The sequence below is a fragment of the Triturus cristatus genome, chromosome 5_1 (genome assembly GCF_964204655.1).
Source record: "Triturus cristatus chromosome 5_1, aTriCri1.1, whole genome shotgun sequence".
In the NCBI taxonomy this organism is placed as follows: domain Eukaryota; kingdom Metazoa; phylum Chordata; class Amphibia; order Caudata; family Salamandridae; genus Triturus; species Triturus cristatus.
In genome coordinates this window covers 696,386,299-696,412,836 of record NC_140587.1, presented here as the reverse complement: position 1 = coordinate 696,412,836, position 26,538 = coordinate 696,386,299, and the positions used below count along the sequence as shown (strand labels likewise).

The window sequence follows — 26,538 nt, the reverse complement described above, 5'->3', positions numbered from 1 at the left end:
CTGTCGCAGTTTGCGTGCCACCAGCGGTATTAATGGCGCTGGGGGAAAAGCGTACGCAAATCTGCCGGACCAGTTCATCCATATCGCATTGCCCTGCGACTGTGGATGTGGGAACCTGGCGGCAAAGCTTTGGCATTTTGCGTTTTCGTTTGTGGCGAATAGGTCCATCTCTGGATGACCCCACTGTTGGAAGTACGGTTGGAGTACTGATGGGTGTAGCTCCCACTCGTGCATCTGGTGGCTGTGTCTGCTGAGCAGATCCGCCATTTGGTTGTCCTTGCCGGGGAGGTGTTCCGCCATGAGGAATATGTTCCTCTGAATGGCCCACTTCCACATGCTCTGAGCCAGATGAGACAATTGTTGAGAGTGTGTTCCTCCCTGCTTCTGTATGTAGTACATGGCAGTCATGTTGTCCGTCCGGATCAACACGACTTTGTTGCACAAGTGTACTTTGAATGCCTTCATGGCGAGGAAGATTGCCATCAGTTCCAGAACGTTGATGTGCATCTTCTTTTGTTGTGTTGTCCATAGTCCCTGCACTGTGTAACTGAGTACATGAGCTCCCCATCCCTGGAGAGAGGCGTCCGCTGTCAGTATTATTTGTGGAATAGGCTCTTGGAACGGTCGGCCCTTGCAAAGGTTTTGTGGATTCCACCAATGCAGAGAGTTGTATGCCCGACCGCTCACCAACACTAGGTCTTTTAATTGCCCGTGAGCCTGATTCCATTGACGTGCCAAGCACTCCTGAAGCGGGCGCATATGTAGTCTCGCGTGCGGGACTATGAAAATGCAGGAGGCCATCATGCCTATCAACTGCATGAACACTCGCGCAGGAAGGGAGTGTTGAGGTTTGAACTTTGAGATCAGCAGTTGCATGCTGTTGATCCTCACTAAATTTGGCTGAGCTATGGCTGCCAGAGTGTCTATGGTCGCGCCCAGGTACTGTTGTACGTGTGCGGGTTGGAGATGTGATTTTGGGTAATTTAGTGAGAATCCCAGACTGTGAAGAAGGTGAATGGTGAGGGACATGTGGCTGGCACATTGCTGGGCTGACTTTGCCTGAACAAGCCAGTCGTCCAGGTAAGGGTAGACGTGAATGTGTTGTCTCTGTAGATGTGCAGCCACCGTAGCTAGGCACTTGGTGAAAACCCTGGGTGCTGTGGTCACGCCGAAGGGGAGGACTTTGAATTGATAGTGCTGTCCCTGAATAGTGAACCTGAGATATTTCCTGTGTGACGGGTGTATGGGTATGTGGAAGTACGCATCTCTGAGGTCTAGTGTGGCTAGGAAGTCTCCCTGGCTGAGCAGCGGGAGAACCTGCTGTAGGGTGAGCATATGGAAATGCTCTGACAGAATGTAGTAGTTGAGGGGTCTCAGGTCTAGTATAGGTCTGAGCGACCCGTCCTTTTTTGGGATTAGGAAGTACAGAGAGTACACCCCTGTCCCCTGCTGGTTGACGGGCACGACCTCTATTGCACCTTTTTGCAGCATACTTAGCACTTCCTCCTGCAATAATGCTAAGTGCTCTGCGGACATAGGACGGTGCTTTGGCGGTATTGTGGGTGGAGTGGATGTTAATTGGAGACAGTAACCGTGCTGGACAATATCCCTGACCCACCTGTCCGTGGTGATGGTTTTCCACGAGGACAGGAACCGCTGGAGTCTCCCCCCGACAGGTGTTATGTGGTCGGGGGGAAGGGAGAGGGCGTCACTGATTGTTCTTGGGTGAGGACCTGGTGTTGCCGTAACCGCGTCCCCTGCCCTTGGTGCAGGAGCCACGATATCCACCTCTGTTGGTTTTATCGTAGGTACTCTGTGTGCCCCCTTTAGTGTATTGCTGCTGTGACCCCTGGCCTCTAGCTGCTCCCCTATTCCCGGGGCGACGAAAGGAGCCACTACGAAATGTCTGCGTTTGCAGAGCCCCCATTGACTTCGCAGTGTCAGTGTCCTTCTTTATTTTTTCTAAGGTGGTGTCAACTTCTGGGCCGAATAAGTAGTCGGGGTTGACTGGCTGATTCAGGATGTTGTTTTGAATCTCTGGTTTGAATCCGGAGATTCTTAATCAAGCGTGTCGTCGTAACATGACGCTGGTGTTTATTGCCCTTGCAGCTGTGTCGGCAGCATCCAGTGCGCACTTAATGGATGCGTTGGTAAGAAGTTGTCCCTCTCTGATGAGGAGCTCCGCTGCCTCTTTGTATTCATCTGGCAGATACTGGAGTAGTGATTCTAGCGTGTCGTAGTGTGAACGATCATAGCGAGCCAGGAGGGCCTGTGTATTGGCAATGCGCCAGATGTTTGCTGCTTGAGCTGCAATTCTCTTGCCTGAGGTCTCCAGCACCTTAGACTCCTTGTCTGGGGGAGGAGCATCACCCGTTTGCGAGTGGGCTCGTTTGCGAGCGTTAGCAACCACCATGGAGTCCAGAGGTAACTGACCTCTAATGTACATAGGGTCTCCGGGCGCAGGTTTGTATTTTTTTTCAATCCTGGGGTTTAGCACCCGTGCCCTGGTTGTTTCCTTGAAAATGTCCTTTGCAGGTTTGAGAACACTTTTCAACATGGGCAAAGTTTTGACAGTTCTCTCGGAGGAGGCGAAAGTGTCCACTAAGAAGTCTTCCTCAACCGTGTCAGAGTGGAGTTGTACTCCATGATTGGCTGCAGCACGTTCTATGAGGGCATTGAAGGCAGCAGTGTCTGTGGGAGATGTTTTTGCGCCGTAAAGCTGCGTGTCCTGGGTATCTGTTGCGGTACCCTGGGCTGTAGGGTCATCCCAAGCTTGATCTGGGTCCTGCTGCTCTTCAGGATCGATATCCTTAGGGTAGGTGGTATCATCACCCATGTAGTCCTCCATTGCGTCTGTTTCGGAGGGCGTAGGAGAAAAGGACTGGGGATCCTGATAGGAGGTGTGCAAGCGTTCATACAGAACCAGTTCCGACTCTGCTGGCAGTTTGTGCTTCAGAGGTATTCTGTAGGAGTCCAAGGCCTGCTCTGGCATGATCTTCCGTTTTCGGAGCATTAGTCTGCCAGTGTCGGCGTCGATGAATTGTGGATGTGAAGGCTCAGAAGGTGAGTGTTCAGTAGACAGGGACTTTGTCTGGTGGACACGTGTTCGGATCTCGAACATCTTTGGCGCCGTGGATGGCGGCAAACCAAAAGTGATGTTGGTTGGTGCCGAGGGTGCTTTTGGAGCCTTGTTCGTGTCGGGGCCCGACGTGGATCGGAGGGCTGCCCGTTCCCTGATGCGTTGCAACGACGCCGCGACTTGTCGCACCGAGAACGCCGAAGGTTCCTTGGTGCCGGTCGGTTCCGTAGAGGTAGGCGTTGACTGCTTTGGAGCCACAGGGTCATCCATCCGAAGAGAGGTATCAGCGGTCGTCGGAGCCGATGACTTGACGCGTGTCGCCGTTTTCGAAGTGGACTCAGATGGAGCGGCCATTTTGACTTTGGTGGTCGGGGCCGACTGCTTCGGTGCCAGGGGCCGAGGCGCTTTTGTGGGACCGAGGGCCTTCCTTTTCGGGTCGGTACCGATATCCGCTGCAGCGAGTTCGGCGCCGAAATCCCTCTTAGTGCGTTCGGAGCCGATGGTCTGTGTCGGCGTCGAAGGAGTGGAGGGCTTCGAGGGCTTCGAGCCGACCACTGCCAGTTTCACTTTTGGTTTCGGTGGAACTGGTGCGACGATTGGTTTCGGTTTCGTTGAAGGGAATCCAGTCGTCTTTGGTAATAATGGCTCGTGCTGGATGTTAGAGGCCGGGCCCGAAGGCGGGGCCGAAGAACTTTGGGATTGATCTCGGGTAAGGCCCGGAGGCGATCCCTGACCGGAGCCGTAGAATGACGCACTTTGACGGCCCCCGTATCGACGGGTAGGCCTGGCTCTTCGTTAGAGCTATCTTCTTCGGCCCCAAAGGCCTTATCGTAGTCTCCTACCTCGTCGACGGCTTCTTCCCTGTGAAAAAGCGCTTCATCGGAGTCTTCCGATCGGGAATAGTGTTCGGAAGCGGGGCTGGAGTTTACTTCTTCCACGCTCTCAACATCCTCGTCCTCGGTGCTGAAGATGTTGGCCGGGGCAGGCGCCGAGTGCTGCGCTTCTTATCTCGCTGCCCGTCGATTCCGGAGAGTCTTCTTCGATCGGAATCGGGCACAGGCCATACATTTCTATTCGTCGTGATCCGGTGAGAGACATTTGTTGCATACCGGGTGGACGTCGATGTGTGGGTATTTGGCGTGGCATACAGGACACCGTTTGAATGGGGTCCTCGATTCCATCGTCGATGTAAGGTCGATGTTCGGATTAAACGGATCCGAAAAACTGGAAGAAGTTTCTAAACTAATTAAGAAAGCAGTCGATACCGAACGGGAACAGTACCGACGAAAACTAAAGGCCTTTTGGCCTTAAACTAAATTTTCCTAACTTGAGCTAAGATAAGCACATCCGAACCCAATGGCGGAAAAAAACAATCTAAGGATGGAGAGGATGCCCATGCGCACTGTGGTCCAGGGGAGGAGTCACCTATCTCGTGATACTTCGAAGACTCTTCCAGGACAACAACGTGCAAACATCCGGACCCAACACTAGGCGGCGATCTATGCACAGATATGAATTCAGCAGCCCACATGCCTCGAACACTAAGGTTTCAAGGTGTGGCTTGAACCAATTCCAATACCAAGAAGGAATAGGAGAGCTGAGTGGGTGTTGAATGTCAAGTTGATGCAGTCAGTTGAAAAGGGTCAATAAGTCTAGCTGCTCAAGAGATCAAATCCTCTAACGTAGGTCAAATCCCAACACCAATAGTTGCCCCAACTCAATACTAACGTTGAAGGTTTCTATGCATGGTTCAAAAGGAGTACAGATGGAGCTCTAAATTGCTTCCATCTACTATCCTCTTGTTTTTTTAAAAAAAAACATTCTTTTTATTGGCATTTGTAAACAGTAAGACACGCAGGCACAGGCGTTATACTATCCTCTTGTTAAATGGACAGCTACTTTGCCTTTTGGAGCAGCCTCATTTGGCAACAGTGATATGCCTCTTCCAATTAGTTGTGAATCCCTGTTCGCCTTTGGGTAGTGGATGTTTTTTTTTTTGGGATCACATTTTATTGATTTTGTCAGTTGCACATACAGGGTTATATTCGTAGCAGCAGCAACATAAAGCACTTTGCTGAATAACATATAACAAATTTCATTCCTTGGTTCAACACTCCCTTAAGTTCTTTCCGTCGCATTGCCAGATCCGCCAGTGGGGATGTACATAGGGACCCTCTGTACCTATTCCACGCTTTCCATTTCTTTTCCCACTTTCTAGGGCATCCCCGAATTATGAAGACTTCCTTTTCAGCAACCATACATCTGTCTAATTCCTGTCCCCATGTCCGTATGGATGGCACCCCTGTAGCCCCCCAGTGGCGCGCTATTTCCCGCTTGTCCAGGGTGAAGCCCAGCGTCACCATCTGCTGCTCTATTTCCGTGAGATCTGTATCCTCCCATATGTTCAGTAGGCCCACCTGAGGCGTGAGGGTCAGAGTTTTCCCCAGCACGGTTTGGAGCTTAGTTGTAGCCCCCTCCCATATCGATCGAATCGCGGGACAGTCCCATATTGTGTGATAGAAAGTGGCCTCCTGGTGACATCCTCAAATACATAGTGAGTCCTCCCTAGCCCCCATACGCGCAAGAACCACCCCTGTGATATAGGCCCTATGCAGGACTTTTAGTTGGATCTGTCGGTATCGGAGGGTGATCGCTGCCCCCCTGGGAGACATCAAAGCCTCCCTCCAGTCTTCTTCCTCAAGAGGTCCTATGTCGTGTTGCCACTTCTCCCGAAGCGCCTCAAATGTATCGGGGAGGTTGTTACATAGCTTTTTGTACGTCAGGGATATGGCCTTCGAGTGCAGTTGCCCATCTAATAGTCTGTCCTCTAGAGGTGATGAGTCAGGGATATCTTGTGGGTTCGTGAATGCTGTCTGGAGGGCATGCCGAACCTGAAGGTAGCAAAATAGTTCACCTTGCGCCATGGGGTAGGTTGCCTTCAGTTCCTCAAAGCTAAGGACGGCTCCTTTCTTTATCAAGTCTCCGACCTTTGAGATGCCGATTAGGTCCAATTTGTCGAACCCTGGTTGAAAACACAGTAAACCAAGTCTTTGGGCCTGCCACAGCGGTGTCGCCTTTGTAAGGACGTTTGCCCACCCTAGTCGAGAATTCGCTTGGCGCCAGATGTCAATTGTATGGGACATGGGGCCTATATATGCATGTTTTTTCCCCTTGGAGTAAAGCGCTCCCAGATATCCCGCACGGCCTGTCTGATATTTATCGAGCCCGAATGCTGGGTCGTCAGGGGGGCGATACAGCCAGTGATTTATCACCACCAACTGTGAGGCCCAATAGTATAGTTTCAGGTCTGGCAGGGCTATGCCACCGTCGTACCACCCTTTGGTGAGTTTTTTCAGCGATATCCGGGGGGCGCCTCCGTTCCATAGTAGCGAACGAACCTCGCCCTCTACCGCTGTAAAGTAGGTATCCGGAACCTTATTTGGGCAGTTTTGGAGGATGCATAGGAATCGCTGGAGTGCAAGCAACTTAAAAAGGGCGGCTCGACCCACCAAGGAGAGCGGCAGTGTCCGCCAGTGTTCGACATCAGATCGCAGTCGGGCCAGCGGGGGGGCCAGGTTGCGGCTGTAGAACATACACTCCCAAGTAGCGAAACCCCTCCTCAGCCACCTCTAATCTGCAGCCGGTGGGGAGGGGGAGCACCTGCCCATGGAGCATATACAGTTTAGATTTGGTCCAGTTAATTGCGTATCCAGAGTATTTACCAAAGTTAGTGAATATATCTAGAACTGCCCGGATGGACCGGTCTGGGGAGGCAAGATAAAGGAGGATATCATCTGCGTATAGTGATATTTTATCCTCCAGCTCTGCCGCCCATTTCAACCCTTTTACCATTGCATCTCGTCGAATCCATGCCGCCAATGGTTCAAGCATAATGGAGAATAGTAACAGCGACAATGGGCAGCCCTGTCGGGTGCCTCTCCTTAACTGAAAGGCTCGGGATGTATGATTGTTAACCCGTATTTGGCCCCAGATGTCCTCATAGAGGAGGCGCACCCATGCTAGGAACTTAGGACCAAACCCAAACCGCGCTAGCACCTCGAATATATATGGCCACTCTATAGAGTCAAACGCCATCGAGGCATCTAAGGATATAATCGCCGCATCCTCCTCTATGTAGTTTTTCCGGGCCAATACGTTCTGGAGACGACGGATGTTTAACGTCGTGTTCCTACCTGGCATAAAGCCGGACTGGTCCGGGTGTACCAGGGTAGAGATGATCTCAACCAACCTCGTGGCCAGTACTTTCGCCAGTACCTTAGCTTCCACACTGATCAGTGATATTGGTCTATACGACCCACAGGGTAGTGGATGTTTTGACGTTTAAAACTTCCTTAGCATTTAAATTCCAACAAAGCTGTGCTTGCTTGAACGTATAGATGTATCATAACAGAACTGAAACATTTTTAACATGCTCTTTTGTCCATTGCTAAACACTGGACTAGTAAAAGAACTGAGACAAACTGCTGAGAATGCTGAAATCACATGATGTCCATCCCAAAGAATCATACTCACATAGACACTGATCATATTCGTAGGTGCTGTAAAGCATTTTAAGTCCTAATTCAGGCCCAACACCTTTATTTTACACTGAATTTAAGTTACAACTCGAAATCAACTTTTACTAGCATAATCAACCATGTACTGGATAGTACCTACTGCCTTCACCAGGACCCAAAGTATAACAATAGTTAATTGCTTTGTTTCATTACCTGTCCTATGGTTCCTTCAGTTTAGGTCTGTAAAATATAAAAAGTCTTGTCTACGCCAAACCCAAAAAGGAGGTATTTGGTTATTTAGTGAGCTTGCAGTAATATCTAGCTTCTGTTATAGGGACAACTGCAATTATTGTCACACCAACTTGCCAACATGGCCTGAAGTCCCACAGATCCCAGAGAACTAATCTTATAAAGATGTGTTAGAAATGGGGGTCTCTAGTTGGCAGAAGTAGGTACTTTTGTCCAAATAGGGACTCTTGCTTCTAGTCAGGGTAAGGGGGATACACTTCTAAAATAACCCTTGCTCACCCCCTTGGTAGCTTGGCACGAGCAGACAGGCTTATCTCAGAGGCAGTGTATAATGCATTTGTGAACACATACAGTAATACAGTGAAAACACTACAAATGGACACTACACCAGTTTAGAAAAATAAGTAATCTTTATCTAAACCAAACGACCCAAGATGACAAAAATCCACAATACAGTAATCAAAATATGACTTTCAAATGGTAGAAATAGTTCAGTTCAAAACAAATTGCAGATGCAACACGTTTTACACAAAGTACCTTGGATGCGTCACGCACAAAGCAAAAAGGGCCTCAGGGAAGGTGATGCGTTGGGTCCTTGCTCCGGGTGAGGTGATGCGTGGGTTCCTTACTGCTGTACAGGGGAGGTGATGCATCAGTTCCTTACCGGAGAGGAGGTGATGCATCAGTTTCTTACTGCGTGGGGAGGTGATGCGTCGGTTTCTTACTGCGTCCCCCAACGATGCGACAGACTTGGCACCATGATGCGATGTGACGATCCGGAACGATGTATGGATTCTTGCAGCCGCACAGCAGGCCTTACGTCGAAATCGGTGCAGTGATCGCGGACTTTGGAGATCGATGCACTCGATGTGGCATGTAGCGATTTCTCTAGCCGCGGCAGGCGCTGCAACTATTTCTTCTGCGATGCATCGGAAACAGGTACGGATGTGTCACGCTTCTCGGTGTTGCGTTGATTTTCCAGCTCCCAGCAGAAAACAGTCTCCAGAGGTCCAAAACAACGACAGGTACCATTTTGCAGGTCAGAACTCCCAACAAGGAAGTTCAGGGGAGCTGGTGGTGAAGTCTTTGTGTCCCTGAGACGTCAGAACAGAGGCAAACTCAATTTCAGGCTCTTAGAGATCTTCCTCAAGCAGGGGACACAGCAAACAGCAAAGTCCTTTCTCCTTCCCTTGGCAGCAAGTAGCCACTGCAGGCGAACCACAGACCGAAAACAGCACAGGGGCAGTATTCCTCCTCAGCTTCTCTGGCTCTTCTCCTTGGCAAAGGTTCCTCTTAATTCCCAGAAGTGATCTAAAGTTCTGGGGTGTGTGCCCCAATATTTATACTACAAAATCCTTTGTTCTCTGGTGGCAGAGAAGCCCTGTGCTTGGTCAAAACCAGTTCTGTCCACTCTGGTGCGCTTCCTGGCAGGAGGTGGAGACAGCATTGCGGAAAGCAGACCAGGCCCATTCAGGTGAAAGGAAATCTCCTCCCCCCTACTCTAAATGCAGCCCAGGTCTATTCAGCCCAGCCCTGACTCAGACTCTCTGGAGCGACTGCTCCTGCCCAGCCCCTGTCATCCAATGCCAGACATGCAATACACAAACCTAGCAGAGGCACACTGGATGGCTAAGCAAGAAAATACCTACTTTCTAAAAGTGTCATTTTCAAACACAGAATGTAAAAATCACCCTCACTAAAAGATGTATTTTAACATTCTGAGTTCAGACATATCAAACTTTATGTTCCTACCTTGTTGCCGGGGTAGTTAGGTTTATAAGATGTTATAAGCAAACTCCCGATTCTATCCTATGGGAACAGGTAGCCTTGCAATAGTGAAAAACGAAATTGGCAGCATTTCACTATTAGAACATGCCACAAGCACCAGGGCATGTCCTACATTTCACATACACTGCACCCTGCCCACAGAAGTACCTTGGGCCTACCTTAGGGGTGACTAGCCTGTAAGAAAAGGGAAGGGTAGGGCCTGGCAAGTGGGTACATTTGGCAAGTCCACATGGCAGTACCACACTGCCCACAGATACTGCAGTGGCAGATCTGAGTCACATTTACAGTCTGCTTATGAGGGTGGCACAAACAGTGCTGCAGACTGACTAGTAAATGAAATCAGCCAATCATGGAAACACCAATCCATAAAAACAATTTACAAAGGGAGCACTTGCACTTTGGCACTGAACAGCAGTGGCAAAGAGCCAAAACATCTAGACCACCAAAGTGAAGTCCAACACACAGCAAATACACAGGCGGCAAAAGGCAAAAAATGCAGGGGAGACCCACGCCAATGGCGCAAGGTCTAACAAGATGTATGAGTAAATGTACACAGCAAATATACAAACAGTGAGTTTTTAGCCAGCCGTTCATCCATTTTCTTTTAAGACCGTGTCCTTCACATCTTGGAGCAGCTTACAGAAGTATCTCTGTCACCATGCAACTATTCTCAATTAGATGTATTATTCCACCTCCTAAGGATTTCTTTCATTGCAATGCATGAAGTGGAATGTTTTCAGGAAGAGCAGTAGACTATTTGGTGACTGCAAAAGTTATCTTCAAAAGAAGACTTTTCCCGCAAAATGCAATATTCAGAGTTATAAATATTTTTGGGAAGTTTGATCTCAACAAGTCTGTAAATGCACTATAATATTTGTCGGGGTTATTCAGTACCAGTAGTGGCAATGATTGAGCTCGGATGGCACAGATCCAAGATCCCATTGTGGCGGTCGCCTATAGAAACATTTACAGTGTGGCCTTCAGAGCCCATGCCTGGGAATACACCTCTTCCTTCTCCCGAAACCAGCACAACAGACAGCAGACGGATGGAATGGGAGGCCTACAAGGTGGCGTAAAAAGGGGGATGATGGGGAGAGGAGGCAAAGTGCAGGTGTAATGGGTACGAACACAGCGAGAACAAGAACTTACTGACTTACGCAGGCACGCCTCCAAGAGCAGGCGAATGCACACCCTGGTGAAATGCAGTCTGTTAGAAGTAAAAAGCCAGCTGAAAAACAAATGGGCTTTATTGGAGAAATACAAGCGTACACACAAAACTGCTCCGAGAAAGGGCTAAATCAGGTAAAATACTAGCATGGCTATTAGAGAGAGGCAAATCCCACTCCAATTTTTTAGTGCTGCACCGCAGTGACGACCCGGATCCTGTGGCTAAGGATCAAGCAAATGACACCTGTGCAAGGTATCTGAAAGAGGGGTTCGCCATGACTCATCAAGTTTTGCAAAGTACCCTGGATCCTTACATTGTCGAGGTCAAGTTGTCAAAGCTCTTGGAGGAGCAGAGGCAAACATCGGACAGGCCAATTGAGTTATACTAGCTGAAGAAAGCTAGCTTGCAGAGCCACCCGAGGCAAGACGCCGGATTTCCGGCAGACCTATCTCAGGCTTTGCTGGACTATATCAGGCTTTGCCCTCGAAGATCTTGAAGAGATTACTAGAGGTTTTTGTGGGGGCCACCCGCAAAAGTCTTAATATGTGTTCCAAAGAAAACAGTGCAGTGAAAGGGATTGTGACAAAGGTGAATAATAGGTGCACAAAAAAAATTTGCAAGAAAATATCCAATGTTAACAAATCATGTTTCTAATTGCACAGAACTCATTCACATTGTGCAATTGAATAATTTTATAACGGGCAGCAATGAAGTACGTCAACGTTTTGACCCCTAAAACCGATAGTCATTGGACAAGAAACAATGGTAGCGAACTAAAGCAAACAAAATCAAAAAAAGTCTGTCACTAACTAATTTATCTGGATGGTAAAGAAGAATTAAATACCTTACCCTACAAATATATGTCCAAAAATTCTTTTAATCATCAGGAAATTGTAGAGCCTGAATAGAAATAACCACAAATGAATAAATATGAGCCTAATGAAAATGGCCACCATATACCTTGTGCTACAAGGGGAGAAAAACCGGTGTCAACACAAGAGAGGTAAAACATTCCTCCGGAAACTCTGGATTCAAAGCGGTAGACAGTCACAGAGTACAAAAGGTTTATGACATGTAAAAATGAACCTTCGTCTGGCTCACCACAGAATACCCAAATGGGAAAAGTGGAAAAGGAATTGTAGTACAGAATATTGATGATTATCGTAAAGAGGTTTTGAGACAACTCTCAGATGGTGCTTGTTGCAGGAAGATCAATACAGATCCCACGGCTGACATACAAGCACTTATTCAAACTCTAACTGACAAAGGGTTGGCGAGTAGTTTTTATAATAAGAACGAATACAGCGTTCTTAATAAACAACATCCCTGTGATTTACACCTTATCTAAACACTATAAGGACTTACAAAACCCTCCTGGCAGACCTACTGTTTCCGAATGTGGTTCGATTTTGGAACTTCTCTGCCAATACATTGATTTCTTCCTCAAATCCTTAGTCTGTAAAACCAAAGCCTATGTGAGACATAGTATGCACTTTCTCAACAAAACTTAAGTGCTGGAATATGAAATGCGCTCTGATCTAATGGTTACTATGAACATCCAGTCCTTAAGGAAGAATATTCCACAAGGCGAAGACTTACGAGTCATTGAAGAAATGATTGACTGTAAAGAACGTCCCCACCAGGTTCCTATATGGTTTATTATGGAATTGCTCCGTAGTGCTCTTCAGAATTTATTTTTTTCATTTAACAATACTTTTTCCTTACAGACCAAAGTTGCTGCAATGGGGACTGGGTTTGCCCCAGACCTACCGAATTACTTAATGGCAGATTACAAGGACAAATGTGTTTTTTCTAACAACTCTTATACGAGAGCCATCATCCCCGCAACCTTAAGGATAACCTTCAGTTCGGACAATTGTTATGTATCTGTAGGAATGGTTCCAAAAAAGATGACTACTTTACAGAATCTGATATTATAGCCAAGTGCCTAGTTAAAAGGGGCTACACAAAGAGAAAGGATAGACACAGAATAAGACCTGGTATAACCCGAGGGAAGAGTTGTTGAAACCATGTACACATGATGCAGATCAAGACTGGCTTATCCGTGTCAACCCATACAGCATAGTTAGCAATAAAATTAAAGAAATTACTTGCAAGCATTAGGGTCTGGTCGAAAATCATGTGTCCACTAAAGAGAAACCATTCTTTCCCTTCAAGACGGGGCCCCAATTTGAGGGACTCCTAATCAGGGCTACTCTACCTAAACCCAGTACACCAACACTATGCTCTTAGTGGGCTCTCCCACCACTGGGAAGCCGCTATAGATGTGGCCATTTTTTAGCTTGCAGCCACACATTTGATACTATAGTCTTCTCTCACTTGGATTGTAAATTTAACCTGTGGCCATTCATAAACTGTAATTCTAAAGATGTAATCTTTTGGAATTCGTGTCCTTGCAATAAACTGTGCTGTGGACAAACGGCACAAGGTGAAAAGTGACATATTATAGCATAGAAGTCACATCAAGTGCCTAAATGTCACCTGTTTTGCCTCTATAAGAGCTACATCCTAATCACTTCCCAATACAGCACCAGTCATGCATCTCCCCTCTTGTCACAACCTGCAGCTCTTAGCTCTGCTCCATCTGCGCTCATTCTTACCTCTTTTCCAAATTTTGCGAACAGCGCAAAACAGGAGACCCTTTCCGGCTCCACTGGGCATTTCTTGTGGCTCTTTGAATTAACACCCTGCAAATAAAAATCACAATATTAGGAAGCATTCAACGGTTATGCAAACAAACAGAAGGCCCTCTGGCAATTTCTATATTATCAAATTGCTTGGAGTTTCTAAGATTGTGGGTTAATGTGACAAGGATTAATCAAGTCAGAGAGCCCAAGGCCTTCTTGACTGCATTACATGCACAGTAGCTGTGCTAGCACAGGTGTCTATGACCTCAAAATGAACAGTCAGTAAACAAGAGAATGACAACCAAAACTCACTGACCAAGACAACGTTTTATAATAACTCTGTTCTCAAGCACAAGTGTTGTGGTTTCACGTGAGTTACGGAGAACATATCTCTTTTGAATCTGTTGCACTACTGGACCATTTCTTGGTTTATTTAACAGTTTTATAGACAACTCCTCCACTGTGAAGTATGAGGATATTTTACAGGAGAACACAAACAATGTCAATGGTGTCTTACATCAATGAAAGAATTTGAAGAAATTAACGAAATTAGCACAGTCCTAGCAATAAGAAATAATGAACGCTATAAATGCAGTGCAGCAAATAAACCGGAGGGGTGTGGGACATCAGTGAACAAAATGATCAGAAGGCAGCAGAAAAGAAAAGCTACAAGAAACAAGCCAACTCAAGGAGATGGACAAATGGAGTAAGTAACTTACATTCGGTAACGAAGTATCGGGTAGAGCCATATTGTAGTTCTACATTCCTTACCTTTAAGAATGTCCCCTAGGCGTCAATCTGTATCCGGAGATTTTTCATTAGCAGTACCCCTGCGCGCTGGTAGGTGGCATCAGTCGGCTCCGCGTCAGCCGTCGTGCGCGCCAGATATGACGTAGCGGGCCGACATAGAAGCTGCCTAAGCGCGTTGACGTCAGTTCTTAACACTACTTTCCACGCCAGAAGCGCAGAGCCATGACAGACACTGACCATTGGTGGATTAAACTTAAGGCCCTTTACGGGAGCCCCTATCACTAGAAATCAGTTCGCAGAGTGGGGAGGATGGGTGGGGTGGTAAGGAATATATAACTAGAATATTTCTCTACCAGATACATCTCTATAGAAGGTAAAGTAACTTGCTCAACTGATAGAGACTTCTAGTTGTAGATTCCTTTGCTTTAGAATATATACCCCAGCAATACCAACCTTGGAGGAGGGTCTGCGAACCAAGATCACATGAGAAAGTCCTGGAGAACCGAACGGGCAAAATACCCATCCCTCCGGAGTTGGCTGTCCAGGTAGTAGTGTCTGGTAAACGTGTGAAGAGATACACATGTTGCCGCCTGGCAGATATCCAAGACTGGGACTCCGCTTCCTAATGCAGTGGTTGCCGCTGTTGCACTATTAGAGTGAGCACATAACCCCACAGAAGGTTCCTTCTTTGCCAATGTGTAGCACAATTTAATGCAGAGGACAACCCATCAAGATAGGGTCCTTTTCTGTACTGCCTGACCATTCTTGGCATCCACATAGTCATGAAGGGTTGATCGTCCACCTGAAAGTCTTTGGTACGATCCAGATAGAAAGACAAGGCACGTTTTGGATCCAGGCGGTGGAGTCTCTCCTCGTCCTTGGAGGGATGCGGGCGGTTAAAAAGTGCGCAGGGTAATGAATTTGTCCCACATGAAAGGGCGTGACCACTTTACGGAGGAACTAAGCTTTTGTTCGAAGCACCACTTTACCTGTATGGACAGACAGATAGGGAGGATTGGATGATCGAGCCTGGAGCTCACTAACTCTGCAAGCAAAGGTGATGGCAGTGAGGAAAGCAGCCTTGAGGGTTAGAAGCCTGAGAGGGCAATTATGAAGTGGCTCGAAGGGAGCACACGTAAAAGTGAAAGCCAAATTGAAATCCCATTGGGGCATTATGAAAGGAGACGGAGGAAACAAATGAGTAAGGCCCTTCAGAAACCTATTGGCAATGGGAGAAATGGCCAGAGGGTGCCTTAAGCACAGCTTTGATGGGCCAAAGATAATATGTAAAACAGAACCTCTGAATGAGGGGCGGAAAGGGGATCAACAGTGTATAAGTCTAGCTTAGTATATGGTGCACACTTTTTTAAGTGAAGCATCTTGCACTAATCCAAGCAACCACTGTGGTGATTTAGTGGTCTTTGAGAACATTTGAAAGATCTCAAAGTGGTAGCAGTGGTCATCAGCCTTCAGGCTTATTTTGAAAGAGTGTTAAGCAGCTCGTTTTACCAGCCCTGTAGTGTAGGTTAAATGAAAAAAGAAACAGTGTATATATAAACATTTCTATTTATTACACAACACTCACTAATACATTGGTATATCTCCTACCCAGAGATATAAACACAAATACACAATACTTCAATTGCAAATAGGTAAGCAAGCACAAAATGCAGTGATTTCCAGGGGTAGACCAATCCATATATTAAGAAAGTGGAATGTGAACTGCAACCAAAGTCGGGCCTTGGACCACGAGACTCAAAGAAGCTGGGGACACCAGGAACCACCCAAGGTAAGTACCCAGGGACCCCACGGACGCTGCGTGCAGGATGGAAACACACCCATGTGTCCAATAAAAGTCAATGGGGAAGTCGCAGTTGCAGTTTTGAAGGAGGACCCTTCATAGTTGACCCTGAATAAACCCCGTGGAAGACAGAAGGTTGGAGAGTTACCCCATCTGTGGATACCCCAGAAACCAGGATCCCTACACCAGCGAAGCCAGGTGGATAGGTGTAGACCACAAGAGATGCCGGGTTGGAGCAAGAACAGGTTCGAGGGTCGAAAGGCCGGTAGGGCTGGGGCCAAAGCAGTTGATGTCTCTCTTCTTAGCAGCTGCAGGGCAGGTCTTTTTTCTTCTAGCTCTTCTTCGGATTTCGGAATCTGGAATCTGGGGAAGGAATGTTCAGGGTGCCCCTAAATACTAGATTTAGGGGCGTTACAGGGATCCCTGTCCTGGGGTGGGTACACCCCCTATCCTGTCTTTCTCCTGTGGGAGGGGGACAGTAGCCTAGTCCCGATTGGGCAGGGCTTCCCATCTTCAACATGGCGAGAGCCCGGAGATGTGCTTCACCTCGCCTCCCCCACCTGAGGGGTGGGGTTGGCAGGCTGTCCTTATTTGGGGTTTCAGGCCAAGCTTCCCACCAGAGTGGGGGGTAGCAGTGGCCTGGGGAAGCTCACAGAGGCGGCATGCCTTTGAATCTTCCCCCTGCCCATCCTGGGGAGGAGATTTAGCACCTCGCCCAGGATGTGCATTGTTGCTGGCCCAGGAGAGCAGGGGCTCTCCTACCCAGGGGTCCAGCCACATGTCTGCTGTGTGGCAGCCTCAGAACAGACGTGGATTGTTGGTTAGGTTTTAGGGGGCATCTCTAAGATGCCCTCGGGGGTGCTTGGTACATTAAATCCCACACTGGCATCAGTGTGGGTTTAATGTGCTGAGAAATTTGATACAAAACTTCTCAGTCTTCAGTGTTGCCATTATGGTGCTGTGGAGTTTGTGTTTGACGAGCTCTCAGCACCATGTACTCTTAAATGGCAGCACTGCACTTACAGTGCCCAGGAATGGACCTGGGTACTGTAGGGGCACAGGGCTCCTGCTCCTGTGCCCACACCACTGGCATAGGGCACCCAGCTAGAGGGGTGGCTGATGTATGCCATGGCAGTGTAGGTAGTGGGCATGGCACACAGGGATGTGTGCCATGTCGACTCTTTGTTTTGTCTTGTACCCAGACACCCAGCCTGCAAGGGCAGTGTGTGTGTGTGTGTGTGTGTGTGTGTGTGTGTAAGGGTGGCACAATGAGTGCTGCAGCCCTTAGAGGCCTTCCCTGGTCACAAGGCCCTGGGTACCATTTACCAGGGGCTGACATGTGGACAGGGTTTTCCAATTTGTGTTTTGTGTTTTAGGGAAGGAACATAGGCCCTGGGCACCTGATTGGCAGGAGTCCAGAGCACACTCAGTCAAAGTACATTCAGCAATTCAGCAAAAAGTAGGGGCATACCATGCAAGAAAGATGGCACTTTCTCACACACACCAGTAGCCAATTGTGGAGGTACAGAAGTACTTACCATAGTCAATTTAGGGAGGAAGCACAGTGACTGGGCACCTGATTAGCAAGATCCCAGTCAGACTAGTCAAAAAAATACTGATGCCAGCAAAAAGTTGAAGTAACCATAAAAGCAGATCCTACTTTCCTACACACAGCCTTTGCTGTGCACCATGCCACAAATTTGTTCCATCTACAGGTGTATACCGTTTTTGTGGAGGGACGCCTGGTTGCCAAGATGGCAACACAGACTTCGGGTGGAAGGTAGAAAGCTGTAAACTGCCGCCACTTAATCTCCATGCAAGGAGGTGGAGACTGGACAGGATACGACGAAGAACCATCCCCTGCTGCTGCGACAGAAGATCCTCCCGAAGGGGCAGTCTGATCAGAGGATCGTTGGCCATGCTCAGAAGGTCAGGATACCAGGCTCATCGTGCCCAATCCGGAGCCACAAGAATGACTTGAGCCCGGTCGTGCCTTATCTTCTTGAGCACTCTGGGCAGAAGTGGAATAGGTGGAAAGGCGTAGAGGAGGCCGAAGCACCACTCGTGAGTGAGCACCGCTATGGAAACTCCAAAGTGCAATACTGCGGACATTGCGAGTTCTCTTTGGAGGAAAACAGATCAAACCAAGGTTCTGCCCACCGCTGAAAGAGACCTTGTCCCAACAAAGGGTCCACGACCCCACCCCGTCCTGTTTGTTGCAGTATGACAATGTAGTGGTGTTGTCCATGAACACCTGTACCACTTCCCTTTTGAGAGAGGTGAGGAATGCCTTCAGTGCTAGTCTGATCGCAGGGAGCTTCAAAAGGTTGATATGGAGACCAGCCTCCACCAGAAACCAGATGCCTCTGATCTCTGCCTCTCCCAGGTGGATGCCCCATCAAAGGAGTTAAGAATCTGTCACCACCGTCAGATCTGGTTGGGGTAGGGATCAGCCTCTGACACCAACCTTGGTTTGTTAGCCACCACTGCAGCCTTGGTTTGTTAGCCACCACTGCAGTTGGTGCGCAGTTCCAATTGAGATCTGGACGTAGTCGGATAGATTCTCCGCATGCTGCGCCCACTGGAACTTCAGGTCCCACTGCAGAGCCTGCATATGCCATCTGGCATGATCCACCAGCAGGATGCAGGTGGCCATGATGCCCAGCAACCTCAGAATCAGTCACCGAAATCCAGGACACCAACTGAAACATCGGAATCATAGCCCGAATATCCCGGACTCACTTCTTGGGAGGATAGGCCCAAAACTCTACTGTGTCCAGAATCTATCCAATGAGGGAGCATTTGAGAGGGAGTTAGGTGTGACTATGCCATATTGATAGTGAACCCCAGCACAAGGTCTGCCGTAGTCTGGAAGTGGGAGATGACAGCCTGGGGCGAGCCCGCCTTAAACAGACAGTCCTCAAGATAGGGGAAGACTGGCACCCTTGGTCTGCACAGATCAGCTGCTACCATCACTTTTGTAAACACCCGAGGGGCACTGGTAAGGCCAAATTGGAGCACAGTGAACTGAAAGTGCTTGTGGCCCACCTTGAACCATAAGTAACGTCTGTGGGCAGGCAATATGAGGATCAGGAAATAAGCGTCCTGCAAGTCCAACGCTACCATCCATTCTCCTGGGTCAAGGGACGAAAGGACCTGGGAGAAAGTGAGCACTTTGAACTTCTCCTTCAAACGTTGAGGGTCCGAAGGTCTAGGAAAGAACACAGGCCTTTGTCCTTTTTGGGCACCAGAAAATAGCGGAAATAACAACCACGTCCTACATCTGGCACAGGGACCCTCTATGGCCCCCTTGGCCAAGAGAGCCATAACTTCCATGTGGAGAAGTGCCAAATGATCCACCGACATATGTTCGTAGGAGGCTGGCATGGAGAGAGGGGTAGTCTCAAAGGGGAGGGAGTAGCCCCTTCGGACTATCCGCAGAACCCACCTGTCAGACATGATGGACTGCCAGCAGAGGTGGTGAAGGCTAATCCTGCCTCCGACTGGCAGATGATGGCCTGAAATGTCAGACTAGGAGGGTTTGGAGGGAGTGGCAGAGAGGGAAAGGGTGGACAAGCCTGTCCGCTGGCTCCCTGACCCACGTGGATGCTTGGTCCCATGTCCGCGGGCACGCAGAGGCTGGACAGCTTGCATGACTCGGTGGCTGGGCTGGACAGGACGTGGCTGGGCCCCTTCCAAAGCCACGAAAGGGCCAAAAGGCAGACTGAGTGGGACAGGTTGGAACCATAAGACCCAAGGATCTGGCCATAGCCCGAGATTCCTTAAAGGGCTCAAGCATGGAGTCTGCCTTGTCGCAGAAAAAGCGAGTGCCATCAAAGGACATGACCATCAGGGTAGACTGGACATCCCCGGAAAAGCCAGAAGTCCTCAACCTGGCGTAGCGTTGTAATGCTACCGACAAGGCAACCGTTCTGCCTAGTGAGCTGGTGGTGTCCAGTTCACAACAAATGGTGAATTTCGCTGCGTTTCTCCCGTCTGCAACTGCCTGGGAGAGAACGGCCTGGGCCTCCTCCAGGCACTGAAGCAGCACCAGTGCAACTGAATCCCAGATGGTATGGGAGTATCGGCCCAAGAGTCAAACGATATTCACCGACCGCAATGCCACGCTGGAGGAAGAAAACATCCTTTTCCCAAGATGGTCCAGCTTCTTGGATTCCATATCTGGGGGAGCAGAAGATAATGGGCCTTTGGAAGAAGTCCAGCTACACCTTCCAGTCTGCTTCACCATCTCCTAGTACAAAATCAACACCAGAGACAAACAAAGTGACAAAAGTCTCTTACAGCGTCAGAACCGACGTTGATCCAGCTCAGTGTCCACGTCAGGGATGAGGATGGGGTCAAAGCCGATGGGTGGCACAATCAGCGTCGGGAGAGTCGCCACAGGGATCGACGTCGGGGAAGGTGGAGTTGGAATGACTGATGTCGGTCTGGATCCAACCGACTCAGCGGGGCCGAAAGGCGCACCAGCAGAGCCAGGTTGCCTAAAAGAGAAGGTTGCAAGGCATCATAAAATTGGCGCAAATGGGCAGGAGATGCTACGGCACCTAGGAAAGGTGGGGAGGCGCGGAGTCGTCTCGGAAAGAGGCTCCGGAGACGGAGGACCTAGACATCGGCCGACGGAAGGGGTGAAGTCCAAGAAAGTCTATGCTTCTTTGACTTCTTCTTGTGCGTACCTGAATGTCTCAAAGATTTCGAATAGGATGAGGGTGCTGGATCCACAACAGTTCTCGGGATCTTCCTCTCGATCGAGAATGGGAGCGACGTGGAGACGAGCGCCGGGCCTCCAACAGCTTTCGGGGCCACTCTCGCAAAGCCTTTGGATTCATGGCCCGGCATTCGGAGCACGACTTCGGGTCATGGTCACGCTCCAAGCACCAGAGGTACACGAGGTGGGGATCCGTCTTGGACATCATACGATGACAGAATCCACAGGGCTTGAATCCGGACCTATGTTGGGACATCTTGATGTCTCCAGGAGTCCAAGACTCGGAGAAAAATTCAACAAAAGTAAAAAAATAAATTAAAAAAGGGTAGCCAAAATACAGCTAAGGGATAGCTCTCTCCAGATCTGCACTTAGGCTATCGGGGAAAAAGAAAGAACTGATATCAGAGCGTCTGGGCGGCATCGATGTGGGTCCCGCGACGTCATTTCCGGTGAATACAACGCCAACGACAGACGTAGAGCCGACCGACACCATTTACCGATGCGCATGGGTACTTTTAATGAAAAATCTTCGGATCCAGACTGACGCCCGGGGGGAATTCAAAAGGTAAGGAATCTACAACTAGAAGTCTCTATTAGATAACATGAGTCCTAAGAGAATACCATTGGGATAGACAGGGAGAGGCAGAAAAATCAAGAAGGACCACAAGGAGTTCAAGTAGGAAGGGAAGACTAAGGACGGGGTGGTGGACCGAAAAAGAGAAGGGATTTCAGCCAACAGAGTGGGCGAAGCACACAACAGGCAGTTATGAAAAGGCTAAGGAAGAGGCTAGCAGGGGGTGAGGTAGGCAACCCAAGATATGCCGAAAACCGCACAACCAAGGCATGGAGGGGAGAGTTGAACATCTTGGAGTTGAAGAGAGGTTAAAGTAAAGCAAAGCATTGCAGAAGGCAACATAAGAGTGCAACAGCTTGCACTGCCAAAGTGGAGAAGAGAAGATACATCGATTAAACTAAAGAGTTGGAGAAAAGAACAGGGGGCGAAGAGGATAGACTGAGAATCGCAGGTGGAAGAAAGCAAGAAAAGTGGACAGTTGCAGAAATGGGACAATGGCATGTTCACCCTCATATACCTGATTTTACAGTAACAAGACTTTGTAGAGTAACCAGCCTGTGTAATAATTTAACTGTCAAGAATGGACAGAAAATAAGCAATGTAGTCAGAATGATGCAAAACATAAGAAAGTACATAGGTTCAACAATGAGGACACCAAAACCGAGGTACACTTTCACTTGTTGCAGGTGACCAAGTCAAACACAGGAAAAGACATCATACAACAGTAAATGAGCAGGCTTTAATGAAAACCAAAGTGAAGTTTCAACACTGAACTAAATGCGAAATACAAACAAAACATGACAACAAAAATCACTAAGTAAAAGAAAGATTATGATTTTTCAAAACAACATGACTTTTCAAAAAAAATAGGTAATCTCCAGGAGCATTAAAAAAAACGTACCTCAAAATATTTTATTCTTTTTGCGTTTTTCATTGCTACCGAAAGTAATTTGTAAAATCCACTAATGAGAGGCAACCGTGTTGACTGCAAAATAAGCTCATAACCAAACACGTACACCCATGGTTCAAAGTACTCGACATGCTTCTCTGGGAGAATCTCTCTGCAGAATTCAAAATAAAAATCAATGATTAAAAAAAGGCTTGAAAACGACAATATTTAGTACTCTCTGTATTCATGTTACTACATCTGTCTGCATATCTTCAATGTGGCTGATTTTTAAAGACTTTTGCACCTTTATGCTAAAAACATTTTTTTGATAATCTGAGACTTGAATGCTACTTGAAAAATCTTCAGTACTTTTAAATTGTATATTACAATGCAAAAGTAATTTCGAATCAGTCGTGTCTCATAATATATGAAAGTGGTGGGGGGTATATATTCCTTCAACTGAGCTGATCGAGCAACATCTTTCAAGAGGAGACAAAATTATGAAAACTATCATCGAAATTGTGAATTTTACAGCACGATTTTTGTTACTTTACCTTTATTTCTGCTGTGGCCCATAATACTTAAAAAGGCAACACACATCATTATCCTTAAATGCATGGCAAATCTCGGTGTGAATGAAGAAGTAGTTTTCAACAACAGTTTCTAGGTTCTACAATCGCTGTGCGGCTGATTGACTCATGCTGGTGGACGCTGTGGAGACCGTGCTAGACGCCTCACTGAGACTGCCTCCCTGCAAGAGAGATTGCCGTTACACCTATCCCAATACCTATCCAGGATCTTGGCCTTCAGCTCAAGGCTGAAACTAAAATTAAAGAGTATAGATCAATGGGGAGGGAAAAAGGCAGAAAAATAAACCACGGGGCTGTTGGGTCAAGGAAAACAGATAAGCGCTTTTAACACATTCTGGGAGCTCATTACTGACAAAATTAAGAGAGCACCCCAGTCTTATATTCTTCTACGGACAATTAAAAATTATTCTTTCCTTACGATACCTTCTTAATGAGTAGTGGCTTTCAATGCTGACCCTATCCGATATTCTTTTGTTTTCTTTTCTCTCGTATACAGACGAAGACTTGCTATATTTTCTTGAGTAATAATTGTCCGTACCCGACATTCGCTTGGTGTGCCATCTATTTTAATTGTTATTACTTCAACTCTTAAATATAATCTGTTGCTCTTTGTGTACCGTGCCCACATACTCTAGCGTGACGGAGCACGATAGGACACTTTCAAATAAAACAAACAAACAAATACATACATAAATGGTCCCTGGGGTGGAGCCATTTTTTTGGTGTGGGAAATGGGCCGTGGAGGAAATGGGGAGAAAAGCGCAAGGCACTGTATTCACCAAGATTTCCAGAACACCAGACTGGGTCTAAAGGGCAATGAATGCCAGAAAGGGATGACTGGAAGCATATACATCTCAATGGTCATAGGTTTGAGAATAAGAGTATGCTAAAGTTCCCTTTTGACTGTCACAGTCCTCAGGGGTTTTTCTCGTACGTTTTGTTCATTAAGGGTCTCCAACACTGTGCACAATCACATTCAACTCTTGTTTTCTCCGTAGGAAGACATCACCAGGATGATGGATAAGGGGGTGGTATTTGTCTAAATAAGATCCTAAATAGGCTACCAAAAGACCCACATAATTCTCGCTCTGTGTACATTTGAGTCTTTCTACTGAGTCCTCAAGAGGGCAACTGATGTCCACATGTAAGACTGCAATGCGAAAGTCTCTGGCACGCCTTTTTCCCACTACTTGCACTGTTTTATTTTACACATTTTCCTTGTTCCCTCTGTGAGGTCTCCTTTCTTCCTAGTATCTACAAACTGCAGTTCAACAGCCTCTGCACTAGAATCATAGGCGGTAGGTTTCGCTCCGTGGTGTTTAGCTAGCTATACACTTTCTCTGTAAAGGCGAAGAGAAGAAAGGCCTTCCTGCTCATCCATTGGGAGGTAGGTTGCATCAGCAGAAAAATTGATTCACAGGTGCAGAGTCCCATGGCTGTTTCCCTGTCATGATCCTGGATACAGACTGCCCCTCTTTTTGCATTAAGTCCTAATCACAAACTGCTACTAATGCCCTTGTCACTTGAGAACCAAGATTTCATCCCCAGGATCCGCAGTCACCTCAGAACTGCCCAGAGTGAGACAAGGAGAGAGCCGCAAATTGAGGTTTTCCAGCATTTGCTCTCGTCACCCAGCTCACAACAGGCCTCCTTGCAAAGCCAGTCAGTCACTGCACCCACTGGCCTGCACTGTCAGTCCTCTCTGTGAATACGTAGGTATATTGGGTGAGGGCACCAGCTTGTCTGGGGAAAAAGTGGTATAGGGTGGTTACACCATCAGTACCTGAAGTTCACTCATGCGGCGAGGTGAAGTAAATGCAATGAGAAAAAAATCTTTACAGTCAGGAGATATAATGAGCAGCTATGCATCAGCTTAAAAGGCGTACAGATAAGAAGATTCAAGCTCAAATTAACGTCCCACTGTGGCATCACAAATGGCTTGGGAGGAAACAACTGTCAAACCTTTTATAACCCTTTTCATAACAGGTAATTTACACAAGGACGGTTGATCTGGCAAATATAGAAAAGCTGAAAGGGCTCACAAATTACTTTTAATAGTGCCCACTGCAAAGCCCTACTGAGACAAAGAAAAAGCAAGCAAAAGATCAACCGACAACTTAGCTTGTAAAGGGTCAGCTGGCCAGATACCACACCGGGGCACAAACTTGTCCCAGAGCTCAGGATAAAAGGATATTCTGGAAGGACATCTGGTGGCGAGGATTAAATCCAACACCTCTGGCAGTAGATCAAAAGCAGTCAACTGGGGGAGGAGCCTAGCGCTTGACCAAGATGGCCGCGTGAGCCTTGAGCTCCCGCGACCCACGCGCCCCCCTGCAATCATCCTGTCCTAAATCCTGATTTTCATGCACGGACTCCTGCAGATGAGTCACAGCTGGGGCGATTGACGTTATCCGGGCTAAGATCGCCCACCGGGAACCGAAGTTGTGCATGGCGGAAGATTGCGGCCTACCTCCGAAGGATGCCAGGGGCTTGCGTTGGCAGGATGCCCGGCCACTAATTGAACAACAGCGACCTTGGGAGGTGTGAACTGGCGGACGGGTGCCGCTGCACTTTCACTTTCGCTTTCTCGCCCTTTGCTTGCTCTGGTTCGGGAGTGCTTCATGCCGATCCCCTGTTATCTGGAAGACCTTCACTCGACCCTGGCTGGCTGTTGAAGTCCTGGTTGTCCCTGTTTCCTCTGGCTGAGTGAGGGACGTCTTTTTGCAACTGACCGCCCTGCTGTTCGAGATGTCGACCAAATCGGAGGCCGAAGTCTAAGACTACCAGGCGGGGAGGCTATACCCAATCCAACAATATGGATCGCTATGCCCAGCAGAAGGGGTCGCCTGGTGGATCGGGACAGTCGCTGGAAGCACAGAAGGCCGATCCATCCCCAGCCTCGGAGTTATCATTGCAGGATATCAAGGGGGCGATTGAGGGGATGCAATCATCGATTGGGCGACAGTTCGAGACCCTGGCGCACAAGGTGGACATGATTTTGGTTGATGTCAACTTGATTCGCGCGGACCTGGGCAAAACCAATGAGCGGGTCAAGACCCTGGATCTCAAGACTACTGGCCTCGCGGATGATGTCTCGGAACTCCAGGCTGAGGTTTGCAAGTTACGGACCGCGAATGACCTCTCCGCCCGCCGGCTCGAAGACTTTGAAGGTCGGGCCCGGCGCAACAATGTGCGCCTTATTGGGGTCCCGGAAACTTCGGAGGAGCTCTCCGTGGATTTACTCGTCGAGGACTTGGTGGTGAACCATCTTGCGCCTAAGGGCCTCGGCAAGTTTTTTGCGGTTGAGCGGGCTCACCGAGTGCCTGGCGGAAGGCCTAAGGTGGGAGCCCCCCCGCGGCCGATTGTCGCCCGGATCTTTAATTTTCGAGACCGAGACGCTATCCTGCAAGCATCGAGGGTGACAGGCCCGGTGCCTTTTCAGAATGCCTCTGTGAGCTTTTATACTGACTTCACCCAGATGGTGCAGAAGCAGAGGCAGAGTTTCCTGGGGGTGAAGAGGCGGCTTAGGGAGATGGACCTGAAATATGCCATGCTTTTCCCCGCCAGGCTACGTGTGGTGTATGAGGATCGGACTTTCTTCTTCGAATCGCCGGACATGGCAGGGGACTGGTTGGATGCGCTCCCTCGGCGACAGCCCGGCGGGGACCGCGTGGTTGGAGCGGAAGGCGACCGGGATGGACAGGAGTGATACCTCCGGTGTCGGTCTGTTTTGACTCAGCCCCGGACAGTGACTAGCAC

General features: G+C 48.3%; 1 protein-coding gene across 2 annotated transcripts in view; it reads right to left on the bottom strand.

Annotated features, from left to right (window-relative positions):
- Nucleotides 1–26,538, bottom strand: part of PRKDC (protein kinase, DNA-activated, catalytic subunit) — a 2,754,228-nt gene that overhangs the window by 2,443,689 nt on the left and 284,001 nt on the right. For both annotated transcript variants that reach the window (XM_085605657.1, XM_085605658.1), the window contains exons 18-19: nt 22,202–22,361; nt 13,423–13,509 (exon numbers count right to left, since the gene is read on the bottom strand). In XM_085605657.1, the coding sequence (XP_085461783.1) occupies nt 13,423–13,509; nt 22,202–22,361 (247 nt within the window). The remainder of the gene's footprint in view (nt 1–13,422; nt 13,510–22,201; nt 22,362–26,538) is intronic.